Source organism: Ostrinia furnacalis, unplaced genomic scaffold, assembly GCF_004193835.3.
Source record: "Ostrinia furnacalis isolate ACB-3 unplaced genomic scaffold, ASM419383v2 OfSCF0015, whole genome shotgun sequence".
Classification (NCBI taxonomy): domain Eukaryota; kingdom Metazoa; phylum Arthropoda; class Insecta; order Lepidoptera; family Crambidae; genus Ostrinia; species Ostrinia furnacalis.
The window spans coordinates 234,016-247,339 of NW_021130254.1; the positions used below are offsets into that span (position 1 = coordinate 234,016).

Genomic DNA, 13,324 nt, shown 5'->3' on the forward strand with positions numbered 1-13,324 from the left:
AACTAAAACTAACAACAAGCGAAGAAACGATGTACATACGCGAATCGAGCATAAACCACATTCTCACCGACTTCAATCACACATTTGTCCCTGAAGACCACAAGGAAGCTCTAACATTACTGAAAAACAAAATTGACAACATCAAGGAACAACAAGAAGCTTTAAGTGTTCAATCACTCACACACGAGAAACACAATTATGTATTGTACTCTGTAATTGGATTCATCATTGCTGCATTTCTTGTGTGGGGGACTCTACGCTTAAGAAGAAGGTATCGAGGCTGCAGCGTGAACCGTCGAGAGCAGCAAGACTCGAGCAGCGCCGCGCAGCCGCTCCGCACGAGGCACAGCGAGCAGACCGCGGATATCGATAGTGTAGACGAGGTGATCGTATCTGCTGCTCGTAAACTAGATAAGGCGTCATCGCCATAAACTTTTATTTTTCTTCTTTTCTTAAAATTTGGCAGCATGTACGAGCACACTCGACATCTTATATTTCGCCGACACCGCATTTTACCGTCAACGCTTAACTCAATTGTTATAATATTTTTCAGTGCAATAAACACGCTCATCGGTGACGGACACTTTCATTTAACATTCCGCTCCCGAACAACTTATCCTATTTGTACTCAACAACTACATTCTAACTTAACAACATCAACATACCACTACTATCACCAAGTGTAAGGGAACTAACCCCTACAAAATGTGTGTTTTAATAACTAACATTTTCAATGTATCGCTGTTGGTTTCTATAAAATAAATAAATAAACTTCATCATTAGGTCATTTAGTCGTCACTGCAGAAGCATGACGCTTTCAAATTTACTAGAAGCAAAAATGGGGGATTTGGCATACTCCCTCGCGCTGGCTTGTTGGGCTGGGGAAGCTTGATATTCGCCATTCCTATGCCAACATTTTGTCATCTTTATTATGATTGTAATTAGCGTGATTTGGCAATAAAAATGTAGTCTGATGTGCTATCGGCTGTACATTAAGTAAGGTAGTTATTTTAAAGAAAACTAGACTGCGTTAGACTACTTTCTGCATTTAAATTACTTGTATGCCATCAAGGATACTAGTTAATGTTAAAAATACTACTGTGCTGTGTTATAGTATTAGTAAATAATGACAGTATTTTATTGCATTACAATAAAAGTGTAAATGTTATACTTGCGTTTGCACAATGGTGACTAAACGCCTTGTGAAATATTAATAGTAATAGCGCTCACAGAGACCATTGCTTTGTCTTTTGAATAAGGTCACTTGTCAGTCCACCGTCCGACGGGAACAGCTTGTATGCTCCCAGATGCTTCCGTCAACCCTCGTCCTGAGGCTTGTAGGCGGGCAACCACCAAGAGGGACTTTAGTAGTGAAAGCTTTGTCTGGAGTCCCACAGTTCCTTACCACTTAAGGCGAATGGCCGAGGACCAGTATATTTTAGTGGGTGTGCCTTGTCTTTTTGACTTGGTGAGTCCCACATGACCTACCCTGTCCCCGCTAGGTAGGTATGTAATTTAACGTATTTTTTTTTCTCAAAAAAGAAGTAGGTGGGTATGTCAGTGAACCTGTAATAATAACTATCTGATACCTCCCAGCAAATGCTTAGATGCTCTTAAAGATGCTGAGTTCGAATGAATATGTTGTCCCAAAATGGTGGCAAGCTATTCTTGGGACTTGTGCAAGTGCCCTGAAAAGGACCTAACTAAGTACTAAATAGTTTTGAATTTGAATTTTAAATTGTAAAATAAAATAACAATGATAATATATTTATAAATAATTTATTATTAACTACATTAAAATAATGTTATGCGATGTCAAACATATCGCCTTCGCCCGCCTCGATCAGGCCCTCGCCCGAGATGCCGTTACTGAAACAAAACAAAAACAACTATTATTATTAGTTACACATTTTATTGTACTCTTATGACCGCGAACTTTACTGACCTAAACAGTTTTCAAAGACAAAAGGTAGACCATGTCTTTCTCCTAGGTACCATTTATCTCTATACAAAAGAGCATCATTGTAATAGCGATATAAGAGTGAAAACATAAACAGACGGACAAGGTTAATTCATAACCATAGACGGACAATTAATTTCGAATATACGAAAATTTAATAATTAATGTACACTACAAATAAATATTATTTTATGTTATTAAGATTGCATTGTTCATACCTATTTTGTTCATACCTATCTCTTTAAAAATTACGATACAGTTTTAAAATTATGTATGTTCTATACGTACATTTTTCTGTTTAAGGCTAAAGTGTTTTAAGTTAATTTCCTACGCTATTAAATCTAGGGCAATGTAAAATATATTTTTTTATAACTATAGTCTAAAACTGGAAAAAAATCCTCAATATTTATATTTTTATACATTCTGGATCATGAACTCATTCACTCAACTCACCTTTCTAAAATACATCTGTAGTAGAATATGACATTTCCAGTAGTTATCCCAATTTTGCACTTATACCTCCCATTGTTCACCTCTCTGTATATATTTTTGAAGTAATACTTCTTCGAAATTCCGATTTTGTTATTGAACACTGTCAGTATTGTATCGATGTCTGGCCTGTCTTTGACGTCCTCTATACCATTGCCAACATCAGTATTGTTCTTCGCATCAGTACTGCTAATATTATTATCTAGAGATATAACAGGTTTGTCTTCTCTTTTGACTCTTGAATTTGATTCTCCATCCTTATCTTCAGCTTTTTCTTCGTCTTTGGCAACAGCATCTTCTGTTATAACCTTCTCAGTGGTCAATCCGTCCAGTCTTGCAAGTTCTTTCAATATTGTACTATGATCATAACCTTTTGCTTGCTCAGGATTAGCTAAGTCTACGGTACCACCCTTAATAGGAGTGGATTGTACGAACACAACACACGCGAATACACAGAATACGTGAGGCAACATATTGGTTTTGTTTGAGACTGGCAGTGTTGATGCTTTTGTTTTGTTTATAAAGATGAAGGGTATTAGACTAGGGGTTAAATGTGACTCAATCGTAGTGATACTATAATGAGTGATGACGGGAAATACAATTATGAACGCATTAGGAAAATTGCGATGCTGTAAGTAGTTATGAGTTAATTATTTACATTTTACCCCATCAAAAATTTTAACGCGCATTGATCACTAGTTTAAATTGACATTTAGTATAGACATGTCATTTGAGATCAGTATTCATCGTGCGATTAACTGTGTTTGAAGTTTTATAAGAGAATAATGTCCAACCAAACGTATGAATACAATCTTATAATCTATAAAAACATTGTAAGTACCTACCTATAATAGACTGAATTCCGTCAGAGTCATACGCATTTGAAAAAATAGAATTGAAGTAGAACATAAATAAAGTTACAAAATTAAATATTGTCCTCGTGATCACGGCATATTTATGTTTATCTTTTTAGTCACCGTGTTATACAAGATCTTAATAGTCATGATTTTTGTTATATCAATCACAAGATAGTGCCAACAGTGTGGTTACACACCTACCTTTTGTTTTGTAAATTCTAAGCGGACCCTGTCTCCTAAAGTTGGATGATGGCGCGGTTAAACCAGTTTAGTACGCGCCAGACAGTTAGAGGAAAACCCACGTGTTTTCCTCTAGACGTCTTTTGGACTTACCTGGACATTATAATTCAAGAAAAATAATAAAAATATTGTATTAAAACAAACAAATAAAAGACTACAAACAGTATAATAATACAAATAGAATTAATTTTCGTCTGATGCATATGATTGTGGCAGCGCTAGTAGGTTAGGGGTTTCCACGTAATAAAAAACTCTATAAATAAGAATTACTTTATTAGGCATTTAATAATAATAAATTCGAGTTAGGGGGACTGCATTTTACCACAGACAACGATGCAGGAGATCTAATGGTACAAACAAGTAAAAAAAAAATTAACTCTATAAAACATTCGGAATAATTTATTAGACGGCCTTATTCATCTTTATTCTGTTCATTGAACAAGTTTTGAAAAAGTTCATACCTTATAATATTTTATTAACGCACAAAATGGTGTAGGTACTATTTATGTATTTTTACACGAGCTGTCAAAACTAGAAGCCTCCAACTTGATGTTACTTTTTTGCCTCAACTAGGTATTTAGTTTCTATTTATTGATGCCAAACCATCTTAAGCCTTAACACAGTTAATTAAAGATAATTGAGTTAAAATGAAAATGTTCTGCCTTTGAATAAACAATTTTATTGGTTATGGTATCTAATTGCTACAGTTTTAAATAGGGTAGGACGGAAACATATTACTATACTTTAAGGGACGCGCTATGTCTAAAGCTAATACGGTATACTTTTTTATTGACGCTAGTATCTATTCTTCGGATTTGTTTTCATGTGACTCATTTGATTTTTCGTGCTCGGAGCTATGTTCATGAGACTCATGTGATTCTTCACTGTCATGGGACTCCTTTGATTCTTCACTTTCATGGGATTCCTTTGATTCTTCATGCTCAGATCCACTCTCATGGGACTCCTTTGATTCTTTATGCTCAGAGCTATGTTCATGGGACTCATTTGATTCTTCATGGGATTCCTTTGATTCTTCAGATTCTTTAGAATGTTTTTCGAAGCTTGATCGCCATACACAAATATATTTTCGTCCGTTAAAATTTTTTTCATACTGCTTAGTGGTATTTTCACGTTCCGCAAATTCTTCTGACTCATATCCACTTTCGTGTGATTCTTTCGATTTTTCATGCTCAGTAGAATTACTCTCATGAGACTCCTTCGATTCTTCAGTTTCGTTGGAATGATTCTCAGAGTTCGACTGTCGAACACAAACATATTGTCTTCCATTGAAAGTGTCGTTGAATTGTTTCGGTTCGTCTTCGTTTATTTTGTATTCATTAGATCGTTTCTTTCTATTTTGTTTATCGTTTTGCAGTGCTTCTTCTTCACTTGCTTCGTCGGATCCATTCTCATGTGACTTACGTGATTCTTCAGAGTGACTTTCGGTTTTATAACTCAATACACATATATATTTTCGTCCATTCACAAATTTCTCAAATTGTTTAGCACCAAATTCACGTTTTGTAAATTCTTTAGATTCAGATGCACTTTCGTGGGACTCTTTCGATTCTTCTGACTGACTCTCAGATCTAGGATGCCAAGTACAGACAAATTTCTTTCCATTTAATGTTTCTTCAAATTCTTTAGGGTCCACATCACTGTTTTTCTGTTCATCAGACTGAATCTGTCTTATCTCATCTTTTTCCTTTTCTAGTGATTGTTTTACTTGTTTGTCTCCATATTCCGTGTCTTCAGAGACTGCATTCAGTGGTTGCACACCTCTTTTAATTTTGGGATGTGCACAAATTAGAGTGATAAAAGAAAACAAAATAAAAAGTCGAGCGTTCATTGTGAATTCGAAATTAAGAATAAATAAAATCACAATCTGTTCTTATTTATATACAATTTTGAGCATGATCTAATAAAGATAACAGTGAGTAAAAATTACTAAAGTAGGCTTAGGGGACAATCTTTATGTGAATGAGTTATGATAAATTAATATGCTAGGAGATAGTGTACAATGATTTATTTTTGTAGTACCTACACATTCTTGATGTACGCGAGATACATACCTCTCAATTTTGCATCCCATCATCATCATCATCTCAGCCATAGGACGTCCACTACTGAACATAGACCTCCCCCAATGCTTTCCATGTTGCCCGGTTGGTAGCGGCTTGCGTCCAGCGCCTTCCTGCCACCTTTATGATGTCGTCGGTCCACTTTGTGGGTGGACGTCCCACGCTGCGTTGTCCGGTACGCGGCCTCTATCTATGAGTAATTTAATTATAATAATGAATTTTGAGCAAAAGTTTGCTAAGGTAGGTAATACAGATCTATCAAAGTCTAGATGTTTTATGGATAATTATATTTTTGTAGAGTATGCTGTTCAAAAGTTACACTCAGAAGAAAATTTTAACCCTTTGACAATGTCTTCAAAATATTGAGACTCGGTCTCTTAAACCAAAACTGTTGACCTACTTGAGATATAGTAGTAATTTTTAGTGATGTCATTACTCTTTATCTATATTACGACAGTGTTATGGTTCTGTCAACATGACGTTCAACTTTGACTAATGTTATTTTACATTTTGTTGCAATGTTAGTCCGTAGGTGGCTTAGATTATAATTAGTCAGTCTAGATTAAGAGCTTATGCTAATTAACATTGTTTTTGTTAAGTCGTAATATCCTTTATCTTTTTACGAGGTCGCCTTTATTTTTTAATAAATGAGTCAAAGTCAACGTATTACGAGTACTTATACTATTATTCAGTACTTAGGCTTTTTCCAGGGCTATTTATACACGTTCTAAATATAGCTAGCGCTACCACCATTTCAGGACAACATATGGGCTGAATAAATTAAATTGAAAACATCTTTCATGAGCCATGCAATATTAGTTTTGTTTATAAGAAAATAATATTTAAGTACACTTTTAAAAGGTTTTCAGCTTTGACTTCTAAAAGCCTACCATGGCCATGACTGCCTGCTCAATTGCATTACATGTCAAAAGGATTATTTTGAGTTCCGCAAACTTCAAAGACGGCCCTTAGCGTAAAAACTAAACGATGTTGATACTTGAAGCGTGTTTTTGAGTCGCCCGCGTTGTTTTCGTTTTAAAACCATCAAACGAGTTTACAGGTGGTGGATCAAAGTACGTTCGTCCGGGACCGTGGTAGGTGGCACAAAATGAAGGGAAATCGCGGGTTTAAATATTACGAATTATCGGACAAACGCATATTCTTTCTCAGTTAATTTTCTAGTATTTATTTATTTAAAGTTCTTGCACAAGACGTACTCTTGTATTGTATTGCGAACGTGAAATCGTTCATAACTGTTAGGTTAAGTTTGGAATAGACTTCGAGGATTCTCCGTTATTAAATTTACTAGAACCGTCACTCTTTGACCATGATACTCAATGGTATATTATGTTAATGAGTTGTGATTGTAAAAACATTGTGACATCGTGTGTGACATTTTAGGCAGATGCGATTTTTGTTATAGTAGAAAATAAATTGGGAAATCAGCCCAGAAGAAAAACATGGACATTTTTATAGAGCCTTTTTTATTAGGTTCGCTGGTGCCTTGTACCTTAGGACACAAAATATTTACATTCAAACATATCCGGTTGGAGGTAGACGTGAGCTTTTAAGCTCTTCTCGTCAACGAGGCTTGATCGCTGTCCTGATGCTGGAAAGACAAGTTAACATGTTAACACCTGTCAAAAGCTTGTTCTTGTTTTGTTGTGGTGAAAATTACTCGTACCATCGTCTTTGAAACTTTTACGTAAAATAACAACATTTAGGCCCGATTCGACCAAAATTTTATCCGAGAATAACTCCTGGTATAACTGGCACATTGACAGTTTCAGTATGGGTAATATGTCAAAACTGGCGATTTATTCTGAGATTAATTTACTCTTGTTTGGTCGAACTCGAATCCACTCTTAGAAGTATAATTAAAAGCATGCTTATTTTGATAGCACTGGTTTTATTGCTATTTATTTTTCGATTTCTTTTAAAGCTAAACTTTTAATCGAAAAGTTGGGATAGTACCCTCTTATAGTATGCTTCCGATATTTGGCTTTAATTTTTTTCATATCAAAGCCAGATGCTTAAGTGGATCTATTGGGTACAGTTAAGAACAAAAAGTCTTATCAGAACTTTTTCTTTATTTAAAATCTCAAAGGAAAACATGTCTCAATTAAACCAACATGCTCATGCTCAGGAATTGTATGTTTTTCAGTCCTCTCTATGATTGAATTACCACATTAGCGCATTCACATTAGGTCTTTAAAAATTCAGGCAGGTACACAATATTGACCCAGTTAATATAGGTACAGCGACATTGAACGTCACCAATAGCATATCGAAAACTGAAATAGTGTCTAATAAAACTATTTTTGAGAATATTTTTATTTTCCTCGTCTTTTTGCATCGAATGTACATCCGGAGGGTGAAAATATCGTGAGTTCGATCTTAGATCGACTTGAGGGCTGCGGAATGCGAGGGGAGTCTATTTGTCAAGATTATTTTAATTTTGACAAATAAAGGGCAATAAATATAGGAAATATTTTCAAAATTGAGCGATTTTTTATAATGAAGCGGCAGATTAAACGTCAACTTTTTTATGGAATATTATTAGAATTTTATTACTCGTTTGTAGGTCCTCTATAAATCTGTTATGTGCGTCGCACTATTAAAGTTTTTCCTAAATACATAAGTTTTATTTTGCCCAAGTTTTTGGTTTTGGTTTATGTTTCGTAACAACTGCCACATGGGCTGATGGTTTACCACCTAGAACCTTTATTGATGTCACGGATATGAATCTTGTTTTGTGAGATGAACATGAGTGTTTATGCCAAATCCATGTGTCTATTAACCAATTAACTGGTTTATCATAGATTTTCTTAGAGGCTAAGAGGTGGCTGTGGTAGTTAATACAATTCATTACTCACAACGTAATAATATCACACATTCAATGTAATAATATCACACACTAGCTTTGCTGGTGAGATATGCTGAGCTGTAACTACTTTAACATCTACCTTGTTGTATTAGCTTGTCCCGGTGAATAAATGATCTTTAATCTTTTTAATCTTTTTTTTAATCAACAGAACAAAGTCGTACGTTTATGATATTTTGTGTTTGTAGTAACTTCTCATATCCACCAAAACTAAACGCGTGCAATAAATTTGAAGCGCGTCACTCTATTTATTGTCCGTAAACCACCGGGGAGCACAAACGGAATTACACGCGGCTCCGTATAATTATTCGGAATATGATAATTAAAACGGACACAGTGGAGGGAAAGTTCGCAATTTGCTGCCGTTCTGAAAAACCGTCCGCTAACTGTGATAGGGAGGGAGTGAGGTCGGTTTTATAGTTTTTCTTTTAAGATTAATATTGACATCTTTTCTTTCACTACTTTATCATTTTCATGGTCATCGTCAAAAGATTTAGATGTTACCTCATTTATTTACGTGTTCCTTTCCTAAAATATCTTCTCCTATTCAAACCTTATCTAATAAAACCTATTTTAAAAACCATGAAATAAAACGACAATCATGACAATTTTTTTCATGGCGTTATTCTAATAGATACGTACGTAGGCGTAATGAGGACAGGCCTCCCACTAGGTAGATCGACGATCATCTGACACCTGGATGCGGGCAGCGCAAGACCGTTCGTGAAAAACCTTAGGGGAGGCCTTTGTCCAGCAGTGGACGTCGATATCGTTTGAAATGAACAAGCAACGTTACTTTAACATGAATACTTTTTATATTTTAAACCGGCAGACAGTGGTAGGTGACTGAGTTTGTTGCGGCGCTTCTTCTCAGCACTTGCCAAATGTTTGTCTCGAAACGCAGGTAGGGCAAAAAAGAATGAGACGTCATGTATAGGCTCCTTAAAAGCATTTGATGATTTGTAAGTACCTTGGACGAATAAACCACTGGACACGAAACCTACAAGATTTCTAAGGGAACACGATCAACCACTTTTTGCGGGGGGAGAGGTTTGACAATTGTCAAATTTTAATAATGACANACATATAGAAATATACCAGTAGAGATTGTAGTAATAGAATGTTAAAATGCCTTCTTAACGTAAGTGAGCTACTTTAAATCACAGTAAACTGAGCTGTCGACTTTTAAAACAAAATCCACGATTCACTGGAGTCTCGTATTACTAAAGATCCAATTTTCGCTGTATTAAGGTGCTTGAGAAGGCGATGAACTCAAGTGTACCTAATATATTAAAGGCTCTAGGAATGTGACTTTAAGAATCTAAATACCTGCATTTGATATTTATTTGAACATAACTAAGACATATAGTGTGAAGTGAACTTATCACGAAATTACATTTTCTTTCAGACAATAACTAGGCCAAGCAAAATTAGATGGGGCTATGCTTGAAGAAAACACGTAGTTAACCGAGTTGCGGCTATATTGGCCATATTAAGTGTATGCCTATTAACAAAAAAAAGGTCTAATAGACTACATCACGCCCATTACAGGTTAAGTACCTACCTCACGACCCAGTAAAGAAGTTGCGATCGGTCGATACGTGTGCCACAGAATTTCTACAGGCTATAAGGATCAGCTTTTAACGGATAAATCTGGTTTGCACCAGCGCAGTCTTGTTATAACCGGATTAAACTGAATTCAACCGGACTGGATATCAATGTTCGAACGGTTTGTGAATAATTTTCTCTGGTTTATTCAGCCTTCTGATTGGCAGGGCTAGATAGGGAATTTGTTTGTTTTCAATTGGACTTTCCCTATGCAGATTGATGGATCTTACTGACCTTCTAACTAAATAGTATAATGTCTGATAGTTATGTACAGTCGCGGAATGAAAAGGTTCGTCACTTTAGTGTCGGTTTTCGCTTGCACTAGGTACTGTAACAGTCAAACCTGCCAACATAACCGTGCAAGAAACAGTGCTGCTATAATTTAAATAAATATGACGTTTGCTAACGAATAAGGTTTTGCTTGTTTATTTTTCTATCCCATCAGTGCAATGTTACAAAATGTAGTTTTTTTTAATTAATAGATAATGGCAGGTTGAACCAACAAGAAGGTTTTAGTCTATCAATCATAATAATCTTCTTGACAAGTTAAATCGTCAAACAACTTTCTGTTCTGATCTGAATAATTTTGAACTTTACTGACGAACGGTTAAAGATTATTTTCTCTAACTCGAGATTATTCTGTAACATAGTTTCAAAAGTTAATATGTGCTCGCGAGTCGTTGAAGGAATCAATTTGAAAACTGACGAACCTTTTCATTCCGTGACAGTACATACTTGTAATAGGTACACTTGAAATAAAAGTAATGGTATTCATGAATCGCCAATAAACGCACAGTAATAATAATTTGCACAATAGTAGCAATTTGTAAATACAATAATAAACTTGGTAGACGTTTAGTTTCAACTGGCAGACCGTGAAGCGTTAAGTTCCAATGCGCCAGGCGACAGATGCTTTGCAACTAGTAAAGCTGTATTCAGACTACATTTAGCCTGAATTAGCAATAACAAGTTTTTAATGCTAGTTTAGAACCAGTTTCACTGCGTAAAGGACGAAGCAAACTTATCAACCCGGAAACGAATCGTAATCGTATCAACTCGAGGCGGTCAGTATTCTTCGTATGAAACTCCGTACTGCAACGCACATTTATCTGCACCGTAATGTAGCCGTGTGGTGACGGCAGAGTAGAATACATTTGTCACCAACCCCTACTCTTCCCGCGGGTGTCGTAAGAAGCGACTTAGGGACTACACATCAAACAGAGAATGGGCAGCAGCGCTCTCTGAAAAACATCAATCTTTTAAACTGCGATCTCCAACCCGCCTGCCAAGCGTGGAGATTATGGCAAAACCCTCCACTATAGTGGAGGAGGCTCATAGTCCAGCAGTGGACTGTAAAGGGCTGTTGATGAAATGTAAAATCCTCACCTCGCGGCGAAAGGCGATACAGTGTTGATGCCTTTCCAAGTTGATAAGTGTGCTTTGACCTTAAGGTTTCAGATATCTATCTGACACGCATAGATATAACACTATCTAACACCATTTTTTATAATATCATCACCGATCTTGGATCTGTGAAATAAGAATTTGTAGTTTATCTGCCGGATAATAATACTATCAGGGACGTTATGAGCAATTAGTTTCAACAGCTGGTGAAACAGGCCTTTAGAAATTCATAAACACGGCTTGATTTGCAAATGACTGGTCGTAATTTATGCACAGCTTAATGGCATGCATGAACAGCATGAAGCAGGAACGTCAGCTCTATTTTATAATCAATCAATCATCATCATGGCTGACTTACAGTTTCTTGAGTGTTTTCGGTAGTACCTATTTAGTAGAAAACGTCTTGACTTGTACAGGTAACAGCACAAAAAAATGTTGCAATATTGTAACGCCATGATATCACAGTATTAAGCTTGATGTGTTATCATAATCTTGAAGATATCACCAAGAAATAAACCACCATAAAAAGTTTCAAATCCTACATAACCTACATTGTTAACAGTTTACAAGACTTCAACAAAACTTAAGGAATGATATCATTACAATCGTAATCTAAATCACTGCCCTGCAATTGGAGTACCCCAATAGTTTCGTTTCAATTGCAAGTGCATTACAATAGCACTTACTTATTAAAAGCTTATAAATAAAACTAGTCGATCGACTACGGCAGGGTTAAGCTTAAATAAAACGGCTACGACGTTTTCTCGTAGAAAATACCGTAGCAAGATATTTTTTCGTAGTCGATATTTGCGTAACGCGTCACGTATCGTAGCAATCGTAGAGAAAATACACAAACTTTTTACCATGCGTAGTAAAGGTTGCACAGATGAATAAAAATAATTAACTAAACTGCAAAAAATGTCCCAGATTCGAATTCAGTAAACTGTGAAAAAAACAATCAAACTAAAACTAAATTCTAACTATGCTACAAAAGATAAGTTTCTAGTTCATCAACGTGGCCCATATCAGAAACCGTTCCGTTCTATATTTGTCATAAAATAGGAGGAAACAGAAGGTCCAGGTTAATTTTGATTGTCTTAAATCCCTTAAGTACACACACACTGTATATTTTTGTTGCAAAATCACACCTATTACCGATAACAACTTGTATTAACTACATAAGATATTTTCACAGTGTAGTTAACAAAATTGGCGATCGCGTCACTTCACGTCATTATATCAGACTAAATAATATACGATACCTATTACACAGTGTTTAGCTTGATAGACCTTCTTTGAATATTATAGTAAATAACTTGAAAAAAGTCGAACTTCCTAAAGCGGGAATTGAACCCACGACCTTCCGCTTGCCGGGCGACTGCTCTTCCAACTGAGCTACTTGATAGACCTTCGTCTATAAAATCGATTCAGATGGACTATACTATAATTAATTTGATTACTGAGAAGCCTTACTTGGAACTCTTCCTATTTTCAACCGACTTCAAAAAAAGAAGGAGGTTCTCAATTCGACCCGTATGTTTTTTTTTCTATGTTTGTTACGCGATAACTCCGCCAATTATGAACCGATTTGAACAAATCTTTTTTCGGCGTATAGGTAATACCTCAAGGGTGGTCCCATTTAAATTTAATAATAAAAAAAACAACCCCCAAGGGTGGAAAATTGGGGATGAACTTTTTTATACGCAATATCTCCGCCAATTATGAACCAATTTGAACGATTATTTTTTTGTTGAATAGGTATTATTTGTGTTCACGCATTTGAAGTCGGTTTAATTTTTTT

General features: G+C 35.8%; 2 protein-coding genes across 2 annotated transcripts; both read right to left on the reverse strand.

Moving 5' to 3' along the window:
- Positions 1-1,782: 1,782 nt before the first annotated feature.
- LOC114353853 (uncharacterized) lies at positions 1,783-2,960 on the reverse strand. The gene is made up of 2 exons (XM_028306360.1): positions 2,414-2,960; positions 1,783-1,869 (listed from the first exon to the last, which is right to left on the reverse strand). The coding sequence occupies exons 1-2, from the start codon at positions 2,920-2,922 to the stop codon at positions 1,806-1,808; spliced, it is 573 nt and encodes a 190-aa protein (XP_028162161.1). The 5' UTR covers positions 2,923-2,960; the 3' UTR covers positions 1,783-1,805.
- Positions 2,961-3,853: 893 nt separating this feature from the next.
- On the reverse strand, positions 3,854-5,410 carry LOC114366128 (glutamic acid-rich protein-like). Its single transcript, XM_028322941.1, has one exon. It carries the CDS (start codon positions 5,393-5,395, stop codon positions 4,349-4,351), a length of 1,047 nt encoding a protein of 348 aa, XP_028178742.1. The 5' UTR covers positions 5,396-5,410; the 3' UTR covers positions 3,854-4,348.
- Between the last annotated feature and the right edge of the window lie 7,914 nt (positions 5,411-13,324).